The following is a 24,402-nucleotide window of genomic DNA, read 5'->3' as shown; positions in this document are numbered from 1 at the left end:
TGAATTATCAAGTTTATTCTAAATTATGAAATTATTATTTAAAATTATTGATATTATTAAATATATTCTAATATATGAAATTGCTTAATATTTATCGGAAAAAATGTATTTGAGGCCGAACTCTGCCGGAATTCGTATGCACCTGAAATATCGACTTTCCAGTTTCCTGAGAAATTGCTCTGCATAGTGGCGCCAACCAGAGGAACATTTCAAAATGAAAAGGTAACTTAAAAGCCGGGAGGGCATTCCGCGTCGATCATTCGTTCGCTAAAGTCACCCGGAGCGAGATTACAAAACAAATTTGACGTTTGTGTCGATAAAAAGTGGAAATTAAACACGTGATGTGTCCCAAGTTTCGTGACAATATTGCAAATTTTTCGAAAATTTCAAATCAAATTTGAAACAGAACTGTCTTTTTTCAAAATACTGAACAGCTTTTTTTCCGATGCACTATGTTCAGATAATCGAACTTCGGACACGTATGCAAAATGATCGAAATGCATTTTTAATGTTTCGCTCGCGTGAGTTTCCTTCGAATGTGAAAAAAGAAATTTTTTTTTTTCAGCTGGTGAATACAATTTCGCCTTGACATGTCTATGAAGGTAATTATATTACATTCACTATTTTCAGTTTTTTGGTAAATTCCAAATGTCAGAATCCCCGGTTTACGAAATTACCGAAAGTAAAATGTCAAATCAGAAATTAATACAATACATACTGTGCAATATACAATAAAATGTATAAAATGCAATAAATTTTACAATCTTCAATAAATGATAAAATATACAGTAAAATTTACAATCTACAAAAATAATACAATCTGCAATAGATTTTACCAGTTAAAATAGAAATCTACAATAAATTTTACAATCTAAAATAAAATTTACAATCTAAAATAACATTTACAATAATTATATATTTACAATAATAATTAATATAATTATAAAATTTACAGTGGATTAAAGATTGAGTATTGAGCACCGGCAAATTTTGCCGTATTTAAAGTTTCTGGTCCGAAAATTTTTTGTATCAATAAGAACTGTTCCGATAATATTTTTTGCTACTTTGAAAAAATAGTATAATATTTTCCGTATTTTTTAAAGTGAAACTTGAAAAAGGGTTTCAAATTTGACAGATCACTCTTCTGTGAGCAGTCACTGTAAAGTATTTATTTGAAAGGGGAACTGAAAAATGTTGCGAGATGTGACCACTCTTCCGTGACCAGATTCCGGACTACAATATTAAAATACCGTAAAAAATGCCGTGTCTGGATACACTACGTAAATTAAATAATCTAAAAACAAATTTTACAATAAATTAAACAATCTAAAATAAAATTTAGAATCTACATTAAGTTTTTAAATTTTCAATCAATTAAACAATCTAACAACAAATTGTACAATATAAAAAAAATTACAATCGAACATAAATTTTTCAATCTACAATAATTGTAAAATCTACAATAAATTAAACTTTTTAACAACAAATTATAGAATCTAAAATAAATTTTACATTCTAAAATTAATTTTACAACATAAAATAATGGTAGAATCTATTCTAAATTAAACAATCTCACAAGAAACTGTACAATCTAAAATAAAATTTACAATCTACAATCAATGCTTCAATCTAGAATAATTGTAAAATCTACAATTAGTTAAAAATCTATCAAACAAAATGTACAATCTAAAATAAATTTTACAGTCGAGAATAAATTGTTTAATTTACAATATATTAAACAGTCTAATAATAAATTGTACAATCTAAAATAAATGTTACAATCTAAGTTTAAATTAAAAATCTACAATAAATTAAATAATCTAACAACAAATTGCACAATCTATAATAAATGTTACAATATACAATAAAATTTAAAATATACGATAAATTTTTCAATCAACAGTAATTGTAAAATCTACAATAAATTAAACGATCTAACAACAAATTGTACAATCTAAAATAAAATTTACAATCGACAATGAATTGTTCAATTCACAATAAATTAAAGAATCTAAAAACAAATTGAATAATCTAAAATAAATGTTGCAATATACACTAAAATTTACAATCTACGATACATTTTTCAATCAACAATAAATGTAAAATCTACCATTAATTAAACAATGTAACAAGAAATTGTGCAATCTAAAATAAAATTTACAGTCTACATTAATTTTTTGAATTTTCAATAAATTAAACAATCTAACAACAAATTTACAATATAAAAAAAAATTTACAATCTAATATAATTTTTTCAATCTACAATAATTGTACAATCTACAATAAAATTTATAATCTACAATAAATTGTTCAATCTACAATAATTATAAAATCTACAATAAATTAAACAATCCAACAATAAATTGTACAATCTAAAATAAATGCTACAATATAAAATAAAATTTACAAATCTACAATCATTGTAAAATCTACAATAAATTAAACAATCTAACAACAAATTACACAATCTAAAATAAAATTTACAATAAATTATACAATCTAACAACAAATTGTCCAATTTAAAATAAAATTTACAACCTAAAATAATTCTAAAATCTACAATAAATAAAACATTCTAAAATAAACTGTACAATTTACACTAAAATTTTGAATTTACAATGAATTAAACAATCTGATACAAAATTGTACCATCTAAAATGACTGTTACAATCTTGTTCAGTACATTTGGATTTGCAATTAATTAAAAGATCTAACCAAAAATTGTACAATTTAAAATAAAATTTACAATTCACAATCAATTTTTGAATCTATAATAGTTGTAAACTCTACAATAAATTGTACAATCTACAATAATAATTGTAAAATCTAACAATAAATTATACAATCTCAAATACATTTATGATTCTATAATAATTTAAAAATCTACAAAAAATTATACAATCTACAATCAATTTTTCAATTTAAAATAAACTCAGTAATCCAACATTAAATTGTACAATCAAAATCCAAATAATATATTCTAACAACTTATACAGTTTCAACACAAATTCTACAATATAACAATAAATTTTATGATATAAAATAAAATGTACAACATAACTAATTGTACAATTTATAGTTAACCTTAAGACTATTGTACATTCTACAATAAATTGTAAAAACTACAATAAAGTTTACAATGTTCAACAATTGTACAATCTATAAAAATCTACAAACAATCTACAATGGAAACCTAAAATAAATTGTACAATCTAAAAAAAAATCTACTTCCAAACGTATATGTGCAATCTACAATGAAAATCTACAATAAAAATCGACAATTAATTTTACAATCGACAATCAAAATCTACAATAAAAATTTAAAATGTATAATAAAAATCAATAATAAATTGTATAGTCTACAAGGAAAACCTAAAAAAGAATAAAAAATAATATTTTAAAACGACAATGAAATTCTACAATAAAAATCTGCAGTAAATTGTACAATCGTCAACATAAAAATATTTTTTTTTAATCGTGAATATAATTTTGCCTATACAAGTCTATTAAGGTAATTATATTAATTTTAAATTTCCATTTTTGGTAAAATTCAAATTTCAGAATTCGCTACTTACGAAATTACCGGAATCGAAATGTTAAATCAAAAGTTAGTACATTTTTTACCAATTTTTATAAATCAAGCATTCAAAAGTCAACAGTTTCTAATTTTTGAATTTCTAGATTAACGAAAATAAATGTTCAAATTAACAAATTTTCATTGCAAAACAATTCTAAATTTGAAATGTTTAAATTTGATAATTAAACATTAAAAATTGTATGTTTTCGAATTACCCCTGTCCTGAATTAAACAATAAAAATTTTAAGTTTCAAAATTTAAGTCTTCAAAATAAATCGATATTTCCGCAATTGTCATTTCCGGTTTTCTGGCTTCTCGGTGTATCCAGGAAGTAAAAGAAAAAAAAATGTATTCCTAAAAGATATTTGAATAAAAGAAAATAATTTCCGGTTGCAGAAAGAATCGCCATGGGACGTGGAGCTGCATTTAGCAGCAGCAAGAGGTGACGCAAAACGTCTTCAGGTTCTTCTGGACTCTGGGCGCGTTCATGTCGATTGCAAGGACAAGGTCAGTGTCTGCAAACAAGTCTCTAGAAAAAAATGCTGTGCAAGTTTTTCTGAAAAACTTGTATAGAATCTTGTCTATCGCCATTAAATGCTAATCTTACTTCCACCCTTCAAAACATCTAGCAGAATAAATTTTACAAAAACTTTTATAATCTATGATAAATCAAACAATATACAATAATTTACACAACTTACAATAAGTTGTACATTTTAAAAAAATTGTAAAGCCTCAAATAAAATCTAAAAAATCATCAATTTACAATAAATTGTGCAAAATGTAAACACTTGTACATTCTATGATATATTAAGTAATGTACAAGAATTTGTACAATCTACAATAAATTGTAAAAGTTAAAATGAATTTAACAATTCAACAACAAATTGTACAATCTAACAATAAATTTTAGAATCTTAAAAAAATTATACAACTTATAATAAATTGAACAATCTGCAGTAATTGTACAATCTATGATAAATTCAATAATCGAACAACAAATAAAAAAATTTTCAATGAAAGTTTATAATAAATTGTACAATCTACAAAAATTTTACAATCTGTAATAAATTGTACAATCTAAAATAATTGTAGACTCTATCAAATGTAAAATCTATAATAAATTGTACCAGCTAAATAAATAAAAATTCTTCAATAAATTAAACAATCTAACAATAAATTGTAAAATATCAAATAAATTTTCGAATCTACAATAATTTATAATCTGCAATAAATGCTACAAATTGAAATAATCGTACAATTTAAAATAAATTGTAAAATCTGAAATAATTGTACAATTTATAATAAAATGTACCATCCATGATAAATTGAAAAATCTAACAACAAATTGTACAATATTGAACAATTTACCATAAATTGTACAAATTCTAAAAAATAATTCAACTTGTAATAAATAGTACAATTTATGATAAATTTAATAATCTGCGGTAACACGCTATTCTCATTTTCTTTTTTATTTTTGTACCAAATTTTTTTTTTCAGAATATAGTAGAATTTTTTTGTTTTTTGTTTATGTTTTGTTCGTTGGGTTCTTGTTTTTTTACAGGATTTTGCATCAATTTGATTATTGGACGTTAAATAGGATTTTTAATTAGGATTTTAATTTAATTTAAATTTCTTAACTTTTAATCTGCCATAAATTGTGTAGAAACTTCAAAAAATTATACAACTTATAATTAATCGTACAATCTTCAATAATTGTATAATTTATAATAAATTGTACCAGCTGAAATAAAATTCTACAATAAACTGTACAATCTAAAATAATTAAGAATCTATAATGAATTGTACAATAAATTGTAACAGCCACAATACATTGAACAATTTAACAACAAATTGTACAATCTGCAATAATTGTGCAATCTATGATAAGTTATACCAACTATAAAAAAAATCTACAATAAATTAAATAATCTAACAACCAATTTTACAATCTAACAAAAAATTTCATGATCTTGAGTAAAAATGTACAATAAATTGTAAAATCTGTAATTAATTGTACAATTTAAAATAATTGTACAACCTGAAATAATTTTATAATCCCTAAAAAATTGTACCAGCTCAATATAAATCTTGAATATATTGTAAAATTTAAAATAAATTGTACAATTTAAAATAATTGTACAATCTATAATAAATTGTAAAATCTAAAATAGTTGCACAATCTATAATAAAAATTTTCTATCTGAAATAATTGTACAATTCATAATAAATTGTACCAGCTATATACAAATCTACAATATATTGTCAAATCTACAATAAATTGAACAGTCCAACAACAAATTGTACAATTGGCAATAATTGTGCAATCAATGATAAGTTGTACCAACTATAATACAAATCTACAATAACTTTTACAATCTAACAAAAAATTGCACAATCTTGAGTAAAAATGTACAATAAATTTTACAATCTGTAATAAATTGTACAATTTAAAATAATGGTACAACTAATGATAATTAGAAAAATCTATAATAAAATTTACAATTTGAAATAGTTTTACAATCTATAATAAATTGTAAAATCTGAAATAGTTTTACCATCTGAAATAATTGTACAATCCATAATAAATGTTACCAGATAAATAAAATCTTGATTATTTTGTTTAATCTGCAATAACTTGTACAATCTAATAAAAAATTGTACAATCTAAAAGATATTTTTGAATCTACAATAATTGTAAAATATAAAATGATTTGTACAATCTGAAATAATTTTACAATCTATAACAAATTTTATCAGCTAAATTCCAATCTACAATATATTGTCAAAAAAAATTATACAACTCACAATAAATTCTACAATATATGATGAATTTTACCAATTACACTACAAATGAACAATACATTGCATAATCTACAATAAATTGCACAATCTATAATAAATTGTAATAGCTAAATATATTAAAAATCTACAATAAATTAAACAATTTAACAACCAATTATAGAATCTGAAATAAATGTTCCATCTGCAATCACTACCAATGTAGATACAATCTGCGATAAAGTAAATATTCTACAGTAAATTGTAGAACTTACAATAAATTATACAATCTACAAAAGAAATTCTATCTGTGGTAAATTGATAAATATGCAATAAATTGTAGAATCTAAAATAAATTGTACAGTCTACAATAAATTCTACAATTTAAATTAAAAAATGAATTGTACAATACTCAATAAATTGTATAATTTACAATGAAAGCACAATCTGAATCCTACAATAAATTTTATAATCCAAAATAAATTCTATAATCTACGTTATTAAATAAATTGTAGAATATAGATAAAATTCTACAATCTACAATTAATTCTGCAATCTAAATTTAAAAATGTATGGTACAACCTACTATACATTGTCGTAAACTCTACAATAAATTGGACAATTTACAGCAACTTGTGTAATCTACAATAAAAGCACAATCTTAATTCTAGACATAAATTGTAAAATCCAAAATAAGTTTTATAATCTACGTTATTAAATAAATTGTAGAATTTATAATAACGTCAACATTATAAAAAAATTATACAATCTGCAATAAATTCTACAATATATAAAAAATTATAGAATAAATTCTAGAATCTACAATAATCATACAATCTTTAATAAATTGTATAACTATTTTACAACATGCAATTATCTCTTTTTTCTTGTGAGTAAATTTTTCTGAAATAAAACAGATATTTGAAATATTCTTCAAATTTTATCTAAGGCTCATATAAACTATTCTTTCTTGAAGTAGTTACTAAGAGCCTGTTTGTTTAAATTAATATTATTACTCATTATTTGTTCATAACTAAACAGTTAAAAAAGTTGAAAATTCGAGAGAAATCTGCGAATTTGTAGTATTACTCTAAGAGCATAACAATAAATTGTTTAAAAAATTATGTTTGTTGACTTTCATCAGTTATTATCTCACTAAGTATAAATTGGACAAAAATGTAAAAATTTCACAAAAAACTACAATTGTCTAGCAATAATTCAGTAGAAGATAAAGTAAACGAAAGAAGATAAAACCATAATAATTTGTTGAAACAATTGGGTTTTTTAAATTTCATTAATTATTATTACACTCTAATGTAAGTGAAAAGTAATCAAAAAGATAAAAATTTTAGAAAATACCGCAACTTTCTAACATTCTCCAAAGAAAATATTATTAAATATAATGATAAATTGTTTCAACCATTATTTTTGACAACTTGAAAGAATTATTACCTCACTCAAGTTGGAAAGTGGACAAAAAGTGAAAAAGTTGACAAAAAGCTACAACTTTATAAGATAATTCTAAGAGAATATTATTATGAATAAAAATAAATGGTTTAAACAATTATTTCTGTTAAATTGTATTCAATATTGCCTCGCTCTTACTGAAAAGTTAAAAATAAGTTGAATAATTCGGAAAAACCGCGATTTTCTAGCATTACTATATAAGAAGCTAGTTATAAACAATAGAAATTTGTTTAAAAAATTATTTTTGTTTAATTTCAACAATTATTACCTCGCTCTAAGTAAAAAGTGGACCAAAAGTTGAATATTTAAGAAAAAACGGCAAGTTTCTGACATTATTCAAAGAGAATATTATTAAAAATAATAATAAATTATTTAAACAATTATGTTTGTCAATATGAATTATTTCTGAACTCACTCTAGTTGAAAAGTGGACAAAAAGTGGAAAATTTGAGAAAAAAACTGCAACTTTCTAGTATTATTCTAAGAGAATATTATTATAAATAATAATAAAAGGTTTTAACAATTGCTTTTGTTCAATTTAATTGATTAAATTATTTTTCTATTCGCGCAGGATGGAACGACACCATTAATGTTGTCAGCCGCTGGTGGCCATATCGACGGAGTTGCCGAATTATTGCAGCAAGGGGCGGATCCTAATGCAAAGAGGCTGGTAAGTCATAAACTCTAAATTGCCTCTCTTTCCTTGAACGAATGAATGACCCGGATTTAAAGCCCACTTCAATCTCTCTTTCCATTCTTTATTCGCAACTCTCTCTTCCACAACCGTTCTTCCCAAAAATAAAAACAAAAACATTCATCCTGATCAAAAAATGTATTATAAAACATTTACTTTATTTAAAATTTCATTTAAAAAATTAAATAACAAAATTTAGAAGTGAAAAAAAATTCAAATTTCCCGCCGGAGAACTGCGCGAAGATTCGCTCATGCGCCTGCTCATGCGTCGACCTCAAGTCCGAAACAGCCTTTTCGGCATCATTCTGCGTCCATAACGTGGCGAGAAAATTAGAGTGTTCGTCTTTATCAAATAAATTAGTCAATTTTGAGTCGTGGAGCCTAATTTTTTTTAGTAAACTTTCTGGATTTTTTCCACGATTTCGAAAAACGGTAAGTAGTACAGACTCAGCCAGAGTTCTATATTTCTGAATCCTGAAAATGCGAATATTGCAGTCTCAGAAGAAAAAAAAATGGAGGACACGAAGACCTTGACCTTTCCTCTGGATCCTCAAAGTGAGAAGTTCATAACTTTGGCATTGTTCACAAATGTGAAAAACACGGCTGAAATAAGGGACAAATTGTTGTCTGGAGAGCTGCGGTGTTGTTTACTAAAACCGGCTCTGATAATAGATCCCTTCCAAGTGGCCGTCGCAGCAAATAAAGCCGTATGTGCAGAAATGTTTGGAGATCTTGTGACGAAATCGGTTTTTACTGAAACCTTGTACAATTTATCGATAACGAAGAGTATTTCGAAGGCTTTGAATCTTTTTGGGAGCGTTGATAACGATACGGACATCATGGTGGGATTGATCCACAAAGATGGTGCGCAGGAAGCTGGGATGAAGAGTATTTTGGAGCTGATTCAAGGAGAGCAAGTTCCAGTTTCTAGACTTGGAGATTTTTCGGATTTGGAAAAAATTCAGAAGATTTATAAAATTAACGAGACTGAGTTGCAAGTGTCGACTTTAGTGGACTCGATTGCGACTAGAATTAGCGTGAAGGATTTTGTATCTTTCTAAAAATTTTGTGTTTCTTGAAAATACAGCTTTGTAATGATTGTATTTGATAAAATTTGAAAATAAAGATTTGTCAATTGAAAATTTTTTTGTGTTGTATTTTAGTAGTTTATGAAGAATAGAAAACCAGTCAAAGTAGGCGCCCCGCGCCTACAGACAAGGTCTTCGTACCCTATTAGAACTATAATTAAGTCTTAATAGAATACTTGAAAAAGTGGAACAAAATTTTGTTTAAACAATCTTTTTTAAATGTTCTGAAATTATTTTCCTCAAAAAAAAAGGAAGACCAATCGTGACTAAGATTTTCTGCGCGGGGGCTGCGACACTCAAAACAAACGCGTGCGCGACTTCTGGTTGGTCTCGAATTTTTAAAAATTTAAGTACAAAATTAAAATTTATTATTGAATTAAAAAAAAATTATAAATGTCAATTTCCAAACAAAAACAGAATTATTTAAATACAATATTATTTTTAAATTCTGAATATTCATGTTTTGTTAAAGGTTTTTTTTTTGCAGAATCAATCTTTTAGCTGAAAATTCATGTTTTTCGTTAAAAGCTCTAATAGTGGTTTTAAAGTTGAAATATATATTTTTTAATCAATTTTTTTTGGTTGAAGATTTATCGTCTTAATTAAAAATTCATCTCTACTTAAAAATTTAACTATTTGGTTTAAAATTCATTTTTTTTGTATGAAAATTCAGTTGTTTTTTTTTATTAAAAATTCTTCTTTTGGGTTAAGTTCATATATTGAGTTGAAAGTTAAAATTTTCTGTTGAAGATTAATTTTAATTGTAAATTCATCTTTTTGTTTGCAAATTTACCCATTTTGTTCAGAATTCGTGTTAAATGAAAATTTAACTATTAAATTTCTGGTTGAAACTGCATCTTTTTTAGTTGAAAATATAACCATTCAAATAAAATATTGATCATTTCAGATAAAAAATTACCTTCTTGATTTAAAATTTAACTATCGCAGTTGAAGATTTATCTCTGGTTGGAAATGTAACTATTTTTTGCTTAAATTCATTTATTAGGGTTAAAAATTAATTTTTTCACTGTAAACATAAATATTTCATTTTGAGTTGAAAATGTATTATTTTTAGTTGAAAATTAGTCTTTCTGGTAGAAAATTCAACTATTTGGTTTAAAATTCATGGATTTTGTTGAAAATTCATCTTTTATGGTAGAAAATTAATTTTGATGTTGAAAATTCATCTTTTTGCTCGAGAATTTAATTATTTTATTGAATATTTGTTTTTTATGGTTAAAAATTAATTTTTTCAAATCTAAATATTCAATTTGGAGTTGAAAATGCATGTATTTTATTAATATTTTTTGGTAGAAAATTAATCTTTTTGCTTGAAAATTTATTTTTTTTTGTAGAAAAATCAACTATTTAGTTCAAAATTTATTTTATTTTTACTGAGCGTTCCTCATTATAGTTGAAAATTCAACAGTTTGAATATTGTTTTTTCTATACTTAAAAATTAATTTTTTTAAACTAAAAATATAAAAATCTTATTTTGGGTAAAAAAAAATCATTCTTCTTAAATGAAAATTAATTAATTTTATTAAAAATTAGACTCATTGTGATATTTATTTGAAAATTCAAGTATTTTATTGAAAATTCTTTTTTTATGCTTGAAAATTTATTCTATTTAAATGAAAATTCATGAATTTGAGCAAAATTATAATTTTTTGGTAGAAAATTAATCCTTCCGGTTAAAAATTAAACTTTTCGGTTCAAAATAAATTCTTTAATTGAAAGTTCATCTTTATGGTTGACAATTCATTTATTCAGTTGAAATTTTTGTTTTTAAATTCTTTTTTTATGTTTGAAATAGTATCCCTTTTAATAAAAAATGTATACATATTTTGAAATTCAGACTTTTTAGGTAGAAAATTCATGAGTTTTATTTAAAAAGTTTCTTTCGAGGTAGGATATTAATCATTTTGGTGACAAATCCATTTTTTTGTTGACATTTGCGATTTCTAAACGAAATATTGTTAAGAAACATATATTTTTATTTATTTATAATTTTTTGTTGCATCTGATTTTTTTTTTAATAGAAAGCAGAAAATCCAGATGATTGTAGCATACGTGACTCAGCATAGATTCTGGCCCGTCTCTCTTTTGAGAACAAAAAGCGTCTCGAGTTCCTCTTATAAAAAGAATTCAGGAAGTCGTTGAGCCCCTTTTTTATACATAAAAAAACCGTCAAAAGGTCGGTGAAACTTGAAGAGTCACTGGACTCGTCTCACATCTTCATATTTTTGATTTAATCTAGAAATATGAAAACAAACTGAAATTCAAAATAGGATTGATAAAAAAAGTAAAATTAATGTGAATATTATATTAAATATAATTTAAAACGCTTTAAATTCCTAAAATTTCAAGAAACTTTAAGTTGAAAAAAATTAATTTACAACTAAAAAAGAAAATAAAAAGGTCCCACCAAATAATTGAATTTTCAAACAAAGTGATACACTTTCAACGAAAATTATAAATTTTTAAGTGGAATGGTTGACTTTAAAACAAAAGGATAAAATTAGAATAAATTTTTAATGCAAAAAAAAATCTTCAGCAAAATAGTTAAATTTCTATCCAAATAGATAAACTTTCAATTAAAATTATGAATCTACAACTAAAAAAATTATTTTTAACAAAATGTTTATAAAAACAGTTAAATTTTCAACCAAAGTGATGAATTTTGAACTGAAATGATAATTTTTTACCTAAAAATTATTAGTTAAAAACCAAAATGATACTTTGTAACTTAAAATCAATTAAACACAAGTAATTGAAAATTCGGTTTCTTTTAATAAAAATTAATTTTTTATATTATCATTTTAGTTACAAATTAAATTATTTTGTTTAAAAAATCGTTGGTTTTATTAAAAATTAATTTTGATAAATGAAAATTTAACTATTTCATGTTTGGTTGAAAATTGATCTTTTACCGTTAAAAATGTATCTTGTTAAATTGAAAATTCAAACATTGGGTTGAAAATTCATCTTTTTGGTTAAAAGTTGAAATACTAGGTTGAAAGCTAAAATATTTTCTTGAATTTTTGTTTTGTTAGAGATTAATAATTTTAATTGAAAATTCATATCTTTCGTTGCTATTGAATTTCTGGTTGAAAATCCATATTTTTTCAGTTGAATATTCTACTGTTCCAAATGAAGGTTAATCATTGTCGTTAAAATGTATCTTTGTGTTTTTTTTTTTTGGAATAATTAATTTTTATAAACGAAAAATTTAGCTGGTTAATTTTTCATTTAAAGTTGATATTTTTTAGTTGAAAATTAATCTTTTAAATTGAAAGTTCAACTATGTAGAAAAAATGGCATTTTTTTAAATTCTTATTTTTGGTACCAAATCTATCTTTTTCATTGAACATTAATATTTTATATTAAAACTTCAAATACTGGGTTAATTAATTTCTTATCTGAAAATTTGTTTATTTCCATTCCTGGTTGAAAAATTATCATTTTTAGTTAAAAATTCAACCATAACAATTAAAGATTCATACTTTTAACTGAAAATTCATCTCTATGGTTAAAAATGTAACTATTTTTTTTTTGAACTTTCATTTTTTTTTGTAAAAAATTAATTTTTTAACTAAAAATTTAACTATTGAATTTTCGGTAGAAAATGTATATGTTTCAGTTCGAATAATTGAAAAAATGTGTTAATAAAAGATGAAGTCACTCTTAAATAAAATTAGTCCTTGGCTGAAAATGGTAACTTACCTCACAAGAGATGTTGATCTTTTTATGACAAGTAAAATGTCACTTACGTCATCAATACTGCAAATATGCTGAGTTTTAAAAAAAATCTAAATATTGCTAAAAATAGTTCGCGGTCATTCATTAAATATTCAAGTTGGCACAGTCTTGAATTAATTTTTGACCAAGTATTTAAATTTTTAATTAAAAAGATAATTATTCAAGGAAGAATGAAATAGTTCAATTTTCAGTTACAAAATTATTATTTAACTAGAAAAAAAAGATTTAACAAAAAAGTTACATTTCTAAAGTAAATAATCAAATTTCAACTGGAATTGTTAAATTTTAAATAAAAAAGATACATTTGATCTACAATGATGAATTTTTAATTGGAATAGTTGAATGTTCAACTAAATAAGATAGATTTTTAACCAGAAATTGAATACTTAAATTTTTAGTTACAAAATGAATGTTTAACTAAGAAAACTCCCAAATATTCGACAAGCTAGTAACATTTTTGACGAAAATGGAATAGTTAAATTTTCAATTAAAACCAAAATTTCCACAATATACAACGAATTTTCAACTAAAATTATGAATCTCCACACACAAAAAATTAACTTTTTCCATCAAATAGTTAAATTTTATACCAAATTGTGGAATTTTCCATAAAAAGGTCATTTTTCAACCGAAAAATTACAATAAAATAAATTTCTAGGCAAGTAAAAAAAATGCCCTCAAATTCCTGAATTTTTAACTAAAAAAAAATAAATGTTAAACTTAAAATTATACTTTTTAAGCAAAAAATTCAATTGTCGAACTAAAGAAGATAAAATTTAAAAAATGGAACAGTTACATTTTCAGGTATCGAATTAATTTTTAACCAATAAAAAATTGAATTTTCAACTAAAAAAGAATAATTGTGATCCAAAAATGGAATAGTTAAATTTTCAGTTTAAAAAAGTTTTGAACTAAAAAAGATGCATTTTAAACCGAAAATGGAATGGTGAAATTTTAATTTAAAAAAAATTATCTCCCCCCCCCCCCTCACATAAAAAAAACTAATTTTCAACAAAATAGCTCATTTTTTTACCAAAATTATGAATTTTTAACTAAAAAAGGTACATTTTCAGGTAAAAATTGAGTGATTAAACTTTCAGATAAACGAATTAATTTTTTATTTTAATGTATTATTTACATTCTTAACTGAGGCTCCTACAATTATTTAAGTGCTTATCTTAGATTCTAAGATTGGATCTCGGATTGGTTGAAGTCAAAGTTGAAGTGAAGACGTTTCTTCGTCAAATATATGACGCAATCAGAACTAATTATATTTTCTTAAGAGATTATTATTCATAAGAATCATAAAAATTGAATAGAGTCTACAACAGAACAATTTTGTGTAATCAAGAAATAATTTTATGTCAAAAAAGGTAAATATTTGAAACTTTTTTGGCTATACTTCTTCAGTAGAAACTTTAGTTCTGTTTTTATGTGAACTAGCATAAAAAAACAACAAAGAAGATTATTTTGTAATTAAAAACAGTGATTTTCATCGAGAAAAGACCTTTTTTTTGATAAAATGGTTCAATTTTTTAATTTTTAAACAAAAAAAGAGGAATTTATAACGAAAAATAAAACAGTTTTAATCATACAAAAAAGGCGATTTTCCAACGAAATAATTGAATCCTTAAAAAAATAATGTCACTAAAAACAGAAATTTTCAAACAAGACGATTAAATTTCTTCCAAAAAGAAGATTTTTCAACAAAAGTAGTTACATATCAACAAAAAAGATGAACTTTCAACTAAAAATCATTTTAATTTGAAATAAAAAATTTTGAATTCATCCAAAAAAGGCAAGTTTTTAACAAAATAGTTGCATTTTCAACCATGAAAGATTGTTCAGTCAAAAACGAAAAAAAAAATCAATGAAAGTCTCATTTGAGGGGAAAAATAATTTTCAATGCAAAATCAAAATTTTTATAACTATTTGTTTTTTAGGTATATAAATTTTCTAGCTTTATTGAGAAAACTAAAAAAGTTTTTTGAAGATTTCAGATATGTCGTAAAAGTATCCAGAAAATTCTTAATACAATCTTTTTATTTGACACGATTTTACAAAATTCTAGGAAAAATTCGAGATTATTTTTTGACAATTTTGGAAATCTTTTGAATCTGTTAACAAATATTTTTAAATAATCTATTAAAAATAATTTTTAGAAAAATGTAAATCTTGAAACATTTCAAAATTCTTAAAACGCCTTTTTTTTGCAAATTTTCAATAATCTACATTTTATAAATATTGCTTAAACCTACACAAATTTTTTAATCTTGCAAAATTGGAAATTTGTCTTTTAAAACCTTCCCAGTTATTTAAAAAATTTCTAGGAAATCATTTGAAATCTTATACAATTTTCTCGTAAAATTAATTCTTGTAAATAAAAAATAATATAAGACGATTAAAGAAGATTAAATTTACAATAAAAAATGGAACAGTTACATTTTTAGTGAAAGTTAATAACTGCAAAAAATAAAAGAAATTTTAAACCAAACAGATGAATTTTTAAACACAAATATTAATTTTCTACCAAAAAGTACATACATTTTCAACTAAAATATATAAATTTATAATAAATTCCTGAAAACTTAAAGAAAAATTATCTTAGAATCTTCAAGAATCTTTTTCGACATATTTTCATTTTTGAAATCTTTAAAAATTTATATTAAAAAAAAAATATTATTGACTGAAATTGGAATTCGTTGCAGTTTATCTTCAACTTCAACACTTAACTGGCATAAATGATTGCTTCCCTTTTAGCAACCCATCGAATGGCCTTAACCTGATTTTTGAGTCGCGACTGCCAAGCACCGAAATAACTGTAAAGTTTGTTGTTATCTTCAAATAAGCTGACTCCTCACTAAAAAAGAAAAAAAAAGAATTTTTCGGACAGAGAATTTTTTTAATGTCTCGTGAAAATTTTCTTTTACAATAAAATATAATAATCTTAATAGTCAGAATTCTAAATAAATAATAGTACTAGGTGAAAATTCCTACAGTGGATAGTCATTAATTAAGAGCACAAATAAAAGAAATATTATTAATTATATTATTATTTTAAATCATTTTCATGCTTAAAAATTAATTTTGTTGGTTAAATATTTTTCACCTTTTTTGTAATATTACTTTCTTTAACTGCAAATTTATTTAATTTCTGACTGTAATTTAATTTTCGGAGTTAAAAATTTATTTTTGTTTCTGTTAGAAAGTTATCTCTTTCACTTAAAATTTTAACTTTTTATTTAGAAATTTATATTTTTTATTTGAAAATTTAAATATTATTTTCTAATTGAAAATTAATCTATTCCAGTTGAAGATTCATGATTTTTTATTCAATTAATTTTTTTGGTGGTGAATTTAACAATTTTGTTGAAAAATAAGTGTTTGTTGGTTTGTAAATTTATTTTTTAACTGAAAGTTAAACAATTCCAATTGAAGATTAATAATTTTAGTTCAAAACTCATCTCTTTGGTTGAAAATTTAAATAATTTGATGAAAAATCGTTCTTTTTTAATTGTAAACTTTTTTGCGAATGAAAATTAACCTATTCGAGTTTGTCATATTATCATTTTAGTTTAAAATAATTCCTTTGGCTGAACCTGTAACTATTTTGTTCAAAATTAATTTTTAAACTGAAAATTTAACTATTTCATTTTTGGTTGAAAATTTCAATATTTTGTTGAAAAATTGTTGTTTTTTGGTTGAGAATTTTTGATTTAAATCATTAATTTTGTTGCAGTTTCTTTTCTTGTAGCAATTTCTTTTTTTTTAGAAAATTAAGATTCTTGCTTGAAAATTCATATTTTTGGTTCGAAACTCAAATCTTTTGTTTAAAATTTAACTATTTGTTTAAAAATCGTGCATTCTATTGCAAATTCATCTTTTTGTAGAAAATTAATCTTCTTGTTAAAAATTCATCTTTTTGATTAAAAATTCAAGTATTTTACAAAAAATTGAACCACTATTTTGTTGAAAATTTGTTGTTTTTTTTAAAGAAACTTTTTAACTGAAAATTTAACTATTCCATTTTTGCTTGCATATTTATAATTTTTGGTTGAAAATTCATATATTTTGTTAAATATTTGTGTTTTTTTATAGGAAACTAATCTTTTCGGTAAAAAATGCAACTACTTGGTTAAAAATTTAACTACTCTGTGAAAAAAACCGTTGTTTTTTCGTTGAAAATTTATGTTTAACTGAAAGTTAAACTATTTTAGTTGAAAAATCATAATTTTGGTTAAAAATTAATTGTTTGAATAAGAATTTATCTATTTTGATGAAAATTCGTTTTCTTAAATTACTTTTTTATGTTGAAAATAGAAAAACACTATTTTTGACTAAATATTTATCTTTCATAGCTAAAACTTTAACTACTTTGTTGAAGATTCCTCTTTTTCGATAGAAATTAAATCCTTCCCAGTAGAAAATTCATGTTTTTGGTAAGAATTTAAATTTTTTTGTTAAAAATGAAGACAGTTTTGTGAAAGTCAATTTTTGATTAAATATTGATTTTATTTTGTTGAAAATTTGTCTTTTTTGAGTTAAGCGTTCAATTAATTTTGTAAAAAAGACATCTTTTTGGTTGAAAATATAAATATTTTGTTGAAAACGTTTTTTTTTGTTTGTCTGAAAATTTTACTGTTTTGTCTAAAAAGAAAAAAAAAACGATGAGAACGAGACAGGAAAAAAGTATTTTCGTGCATAGTGCACATAAGTTCTAAGTTTCGTTGACCTTTTCCTGGCATTTTGTGCAAGGACGCGTACTCTCAGTGCACCCAGAAGAAGCATGAAGGGGATTGGCGCATAAACTCGCGGAAATTAAACGGCACACTTTCACTTCATTAATAGCATATCTACAAAACCAGGGTCGTTCGGTCATTAAATGGATTGCAAGTGTATTACTCTAAATTATATGGATTGCAAGTGGATTAATCCATATTACAAGTAGATTACTTCGAGTTAGAAGTTGACAGCTTTGAGTTAAACGGATTACAAGTGGATTACACTTAGTTAAAAGTAGATTCCTTCGAATTATATGGATTAATAGTGGAATCCTCTGAATTAAAGTCGATTACCCTGAGTCACGAGTGGTCTGATCCGCGTTAGATGGATTAAAAGTGGATTAGTCTGAACTACAAGTGGATTACTCGGAATTTCAAGTCGATTACTGTGAGTTATTTGGATTACAAGTGGATTGTTGTTAATTTCAAACGGATTTCTCCAACTTACAAGTGGATTACTTTGAGTTATATCGATTACAAGTTGATTACACTTACTTAAAGGTAGATTCCTTTGAATTATATAGAATAATAGTGGAAATAGTCTGCAATAAAGTGGATTACTCTGATTTAAAAATGAATTTCTTGGAGATATATGGATTACTACTGAAATACTCCGAAGTTAAGTGGATTACTCTGAATTACAATTGGTCTGCTCCGAGTTACATGGATTAATAGTGGATTACTCGGAATTTCAAGTCGATTACTGTGAGTTTCTTGGATTATAAGTGGATTATTGTTAATTTCAAAGGTATTTCTCCAACTTAAAATTAGATTACTCTGAGTTACATGGATTAGAAGTGGACTATTATGAATTTTTAACAGATTTCTCCAAATTACAAGTGGATTACTCTGAGTGACATGGATTACAAAGTGGAATACTGCAAATTTGAACTGGATTACTCCAAGTTACAAGTGTATTACTTCGAGTTAAAAATGGATTACTTTGAGTTATATCGATTACAAGTTGATTACAGTTACTTAAAAGTAGATTCCTTTGAATTATATAGATTAATAGTGGAAATAGTCTTCAATAAAGTGGATTACTCTGATTTAAAAATGAATTTCTTGGAGATATATGGATTACTACTGAAATACTCCGAAGTTAAGTGGATTACTCTGAATTACAATTGGCCTGCTCCGAGTTACATGGATTAAAAGTGGATTACTCGGAATTTCAAGTCGATTACTGTGAGTTTCTTGGATTATAAGTGGATTATTGTTAATTTCAAACGTATTTCTCCAACTTAAAATTAGATTACTCTGAGTTACATGGATTAGAAGTGGACTATTATGAATTTTTAACAGATTTCTCCAAATTACAAGTGGATTACTCTGAGTGACATGGATTACAAAGTGGAATACTGCAAATTTGAACTGGATTACTCCAAGTTACAAGTGTATTACTTCGAGTTAGAAATGGATTACTTTGAGTTACATCGATTACAAGTTGATTACACTTACTTAAAAGTGGATTCCTTTGAATTATATGGATTAAAAGTGGAATGCTCTGCATTAAAGTGGATTACTCTGAATTACAATTGATTTACTCCGACTGATAATTGGGTTAATCTGAATTAGGTGGATTACAAGTTGAATACTTGCAATTTCAAGTGGATTAATCCAAATTACTAGTGGATCCCTCCATATTACAAATGGATTACTTTGAGTTATATTGATTACAAGTGGATTACACTTACTTAAAAGTAGATTCCTTCTAATTATATGGATTACTATAGGTATACTCTATATTAGAGTGGATTACTCTGGATTACAAATGGTTTGCTCCGAGTTACATGGATTACTCTGAATTAAAAGTAGATTATTCTCAATTACAAGCAGATTACTACGAATTGCAAGTCTATTACTCAGAGTTGCATGGATTACAAATGGATTACTTCGATTACAATTATATTACTGCGATTAAGAGTGTATTACTCTGAGTTATATGAATTACAAGTGAAATACTCTGTATTACAAGTGGATTACTCCAAGTTACATGCATTAAAATTGGATTAATCCAAGTAACCTGTATTGCAAGTGGATAACTCTTAAGTTTTATGTGTTACAAGTGGATTAATCTGGAATACTCCTGACAGCACGTGGATTTATTCGAATTATATAAGTTGTAAGTGGATTACTGCGTGTTTACAAGTGTATTTTCGGAGTATTTCACTTGTAATTCAGAATAATCTATTTGTAATTCGAAGTAATCCATAGGAATCCAACTGAAACCGATATAATTCGAAGAAATCCACGTGCGAAGCGGATAGTCCAGAGTGATCCATTTTTAATCCAAAGAAACCCACTTATAATTCGGTGAAATTCACTTTTAATTAGCAGTAATTCACTTAAAATTCTGAGTAATTCACATGTAATTTAGAGTAATTTACTTGTAAGAAAAATTCACTTGTAATCCACAGAAATCCACTTGTAATTTGGACTAATCCACTTACAATTTGGAGTAATTCACTTGGAATACAGAGTAATCCACAAAAATCAACTTACAACTTATATAATTCGGAGAAATCCACTTGTGGTGCGGAGTACTCCAGGGTAATCCATTTTTAATCCATATAAAATAGTAGTCCACTTGTAATAAATATCATATAAAAAATATTTAGTTGTAATTCGAAGTAATCCACCTGTAATTTGGAATAATCCACAGCAGTCCACTTACAACTTATATAATTCGGAGAAATTGATATCAAACTTATATTTATATTTTTTCGAGAGGGCAACAACTCCTAAATATGAGGTTACATAAAATACACGAATTTTCTACAAAAGAGTTCAATTTTCAAAAAAAGAAATCAATTTTCGACAAAAATTGAATAGTTGGAAAAAAACAACATAGTTGAACTTTTAACAAAATAGTTTAATTTTTAACTAAAAAGATAAATTAGCAACTAAGAGTTAGCAATTATTAGCAACTATTTTGTCGAATTTCCTACAAAGCAGACCAATTTTTCGCCGAGTAGTTACGTATTTAACCCAAACAAATATAAATATTTTTGAAGAAAGAGAGATTAATTTTATTAGTAATATTAAGACATATGGATTATTTGGATTATCTGCATAAAACAGGATCCGGAAAAATAAAAATTTTATCATGACTGCATATAAAAAAAGTGAAGATGGGTTTACGAGGAATGCACTTTTTATGGGGTTACACGCTTCGTGAAGCAGTTCAGGAACACAACTGAGACGTAATACCTACCTGTTACACAACCGCAGAGATTCTAAAACAATACAGTTTTTACAGAAATCCGGCTACTTTTATTAGTGGTAAAATTGAGAATTCGTTTTAATACGCCTTATTACGCATCACTACGCTTTATTACTCATTATTACGCAATACTACGCCTTATTACGCAATAATAAGCCTTATTTTTTCAAATATAAGCCTCATTACACATTACTACGCCTTATTGCGACTTAATACACCTTATAACTTATCACGCATTGATACGTTTTATTACGCATTACCACACCTTATTATGTAACAATAAGCCTATTACGAAATAATACGCTTCATTACACATTACCACGCCTTATTGCGACTTAATACGCTTTATAAGTTGATACGCCTTATAACTTACTACGCATTATCACGCCTTATTACGCATTAACACGCCTTATTGCCATTTAATACGCCTTATTACTTATCACACATTGATACGTCCTATTACGAAATAATACCCCTAATTCCGCATTAATGCGCATTAATACACCTTATTACGCATTACCATGCTTTATTGCGGTATAATACGCCTTATTATGATACGTCTTATTACACATTACCACACCTTATTACGCCTTATTACGCGTTAATACGCCTTATTACGCATTTATACGCCTTATTACGTATTAAAAAGTTCAATTTTCAACCAAAAAGATGATTCTTCAACATAATACATCAAATTTCACCTAAGGAAATGAGTTTTTGAACAAAAAGATAAATTTTTTACCAAAAAAGTCGAATTTTCAATCCAATATATGCATTTTATAACAACAAAAAACATACATTCTCAAGAAAAAGGGGAATAGTCACGTAATTTCAAGTAATTAAACTTTTAACCAAAAAGGAAGACTTTTTAGAAAACAGTTGACCTTTCCACCACAAATATTAATTTTTTGCCAAAAAGACGAATTTTTAACAAGAAATAGTTTATTTTTCAACCAGAGATGAATTTTCAAATAAAATAATGAGACTACTACCAAAATAATAAATTTTAAAGATAATTGAACTTTGCAAATATGAATTTTTGAAATGTATTAACCAAAAAAATTAGTGTTTTACCCAAAAAAAGAAAAAAAAATTAATCAAAAATGGAAAAAATTACATTATCAGTTAAAAATATCAATCTTCAACCAAAAAAGAAAGATTTTTTAACAAGATAGTACAACCCAAAATATAATAATTATATTCTCAGTTAATAAAATTTATTTTCAATCAAAACAACAAATTTTCAACAAAATAATGAAACTTGTAACTAAAGAAATCAGTTTCAAACTTAAATAAAGAATCTTCAACTTGAACAGGTAAATTATTATATGAAAATATTAATTTTCAACGAAAGAGATCAATTTTTAATCTAAAATGATCAATCTACAAGAAAATTATTTTTAAAGAAAGTGGTTCATTTTTCAACCAAATAGAGTAATTTTAAATAAAAAGAGGTGAATTCTCGTTGTATTGGGTATTTCGAACATCAAGATTTCCATTTAAAATTTTAAAAAGTTGAATTAAAAAAGACAAATTTTCAACATAATAGTGGAACCCTCACCCCAAGATTGCCAGGTTTTCCCTTACTTTGGGACAGCACAGATTTTACAAGAACTCTTATAATAAGATCTTTCTGTACAATTTATAAAAAAATTGTATCCTGGAAAATCAACAGTTTTTTCTGTAACGAAAGAGTAATATTATTGCGCAGAATGTTCTAGTTTAATGAAAGATCGAAATGCCAATTAGACCCGTTTCTCTTAATTAGAGAAATTTTTTGACACTTCGAGGTGTAAATCTTTAAATAGAAGAACGTTTCTAAACATTCTACTTATAGACAGTTCCCTCATCGAGAGCGAAATTCACGTTCTTACGTGGATTTAAAAGTGGATAAAAGACCGGTTGTCGACTTTGTTACGACATAGGTGATTGGCCCTCGCTGACGGCCTTTAAAGCAAGTGCAGCGAAACCATGCAATCTAATGGGTCAGCTCCCTAGTCCACATTTTACATTTTCAGTAACAAAAATAAACTTTCAACCAGAAAAAATGAACTGACAACGGGATAGTCAAATTTTCAACAAGATAATTAAATTTTCGACCAAACTGATGATTTTCCGACTGCAATATTAAGTCAAGATTTTAATTCTTCATCAAGAGAGTCAAATTCTCAACAAGATAGTCAAATTTTCAGTACCAAGACTGAATTTTCAACGATGAAAAAATTAATTAACAACGGGATAGTCAAATTTTCACCAAGAGATACAAAAACTTCAACAAGATATTCCAATTTTTTTTATCGAAACAGATGAGTTTTCGAAGAAAAATCGAATTTACAACGGGATAGTCAAATTTTCATCAAGATAGTCAAATTTCCCACCAAAAAGATTAATTTTCAACTGAAATTATCAATTTGCAACCAAAGAACGAATTGATCACAAAGCACTTCAATTTTTATTAAAAAAATGAAAATAAAAAAGATTAAAAAACTGGTTTTGGACTTCGTTACGACAATAGTAATTGGCGCTCGCTGAAGGCCTTTAAAGTCTGTGCAGCGAAACCATATAATGTAACGAGTCAATTCCCTGGTCCAGATTTTAAATTTACAGTAAGAAAAATGAATTTTTAAACCAGAAAAAACGAATTTAAAAAAAACTACTACAAGTTAGTCCAATTTTTATCACGAGAGAAAAATGCTCAACAATATAGTCAAAATTTAAATAACAAAACTGAAATTCCAACGAAGAAAACACGTATTTACAACGGGATTACTCCATTTCCACCAAGATAGTCAAATTTCCACCTAAACCGATGAATTTTTAACTGCAGTGTCAAGCCAAGATTTTAATTTTTCATTAACAAAATAGAATTTACAACAAAGAAAAAAACAAACTTACAACAATATAGTCAAATTTTTATTAAGATAGTCAAATTTCCAACCAAACAGATGAATTTTCAACTGCAATGTTAAGACAAGATTTTAATTTTTATCAACAGAACTGAATTTTCAACAAAGAAAAACAAC

At 25.1% G+C, this 24,402-nt stretch overlaps 2 protein-coding genes across 2 annotated transcripts in view; both read left to right on the top strand.

The window, feature by feature from the left end:
* The first annotated feature begins 268 nt into the window (after positions 1–268).
* The window catches only part of LOC117177214 (ankyrin repeat domain-containing protein 29-like), a 52,392-nt gene continuing 28,258 nt past the window's right edge, over positions 269–24,402 (top strand). The window contains exons 1-4 of the mRNA XM_033367802.1: positions 269–479; positions 566–602; positions 3,974–4,084; positions 8,400–8,498. Coding sequence (XP_033223693.1) covers positions 591–602; positions 3,974–4,084; positions 8,400–8,498 — 222 coding nt within the window. The 5' untranslated portion in view covers positions 269–479; positions 566–590. The remainder of the gene's footprint in view (positions 480–565; positions 603–3,973; positions 4,085–8,399; positions 8,499–24,402) is intronic.
* Positions 8,832–9,607, top strand: LOC117177285 (EKC/KEOPS complex subunit Tprkb-like). The gene is made up of 2 exons (XM_033367914.1): positions 8,832–8,954; positions 9,018–9,607. Exon 2 carries the CDS (start codon positions 9,035–9,037, stop codon positions 9,581–9,583), a length of 549 nt encoding a protein of 182 aa, XP_033223805.1. The 5' UTR covers positions 8,832–8,954; positions 9,018–9,034; the 3' UTR covers positions 9,584–9,607.

This window comes from Belonocnema kinseyi, chromosome 1, assembly GCF_010883055.1.
Source record: "Belonocnema kinseyi isolate 2016_QV_RU_SX_M_011 chromosome 1, B_treatae_v1, whole genome shotgun sequence".
Classification (NCBI taxonomy): domain Eukaryota; kingdom Metazoa; phylum Arthropoda; class Insecta; order Hymenoptera; family Cynipidae; genus Belonocnema; species Belonocnema kinseyi.
The sequence above is the reverse complement of the archived record's forward strand: the minus strand, read 5'-3'. Positions and strand labels throughout refer to the sequence as shown.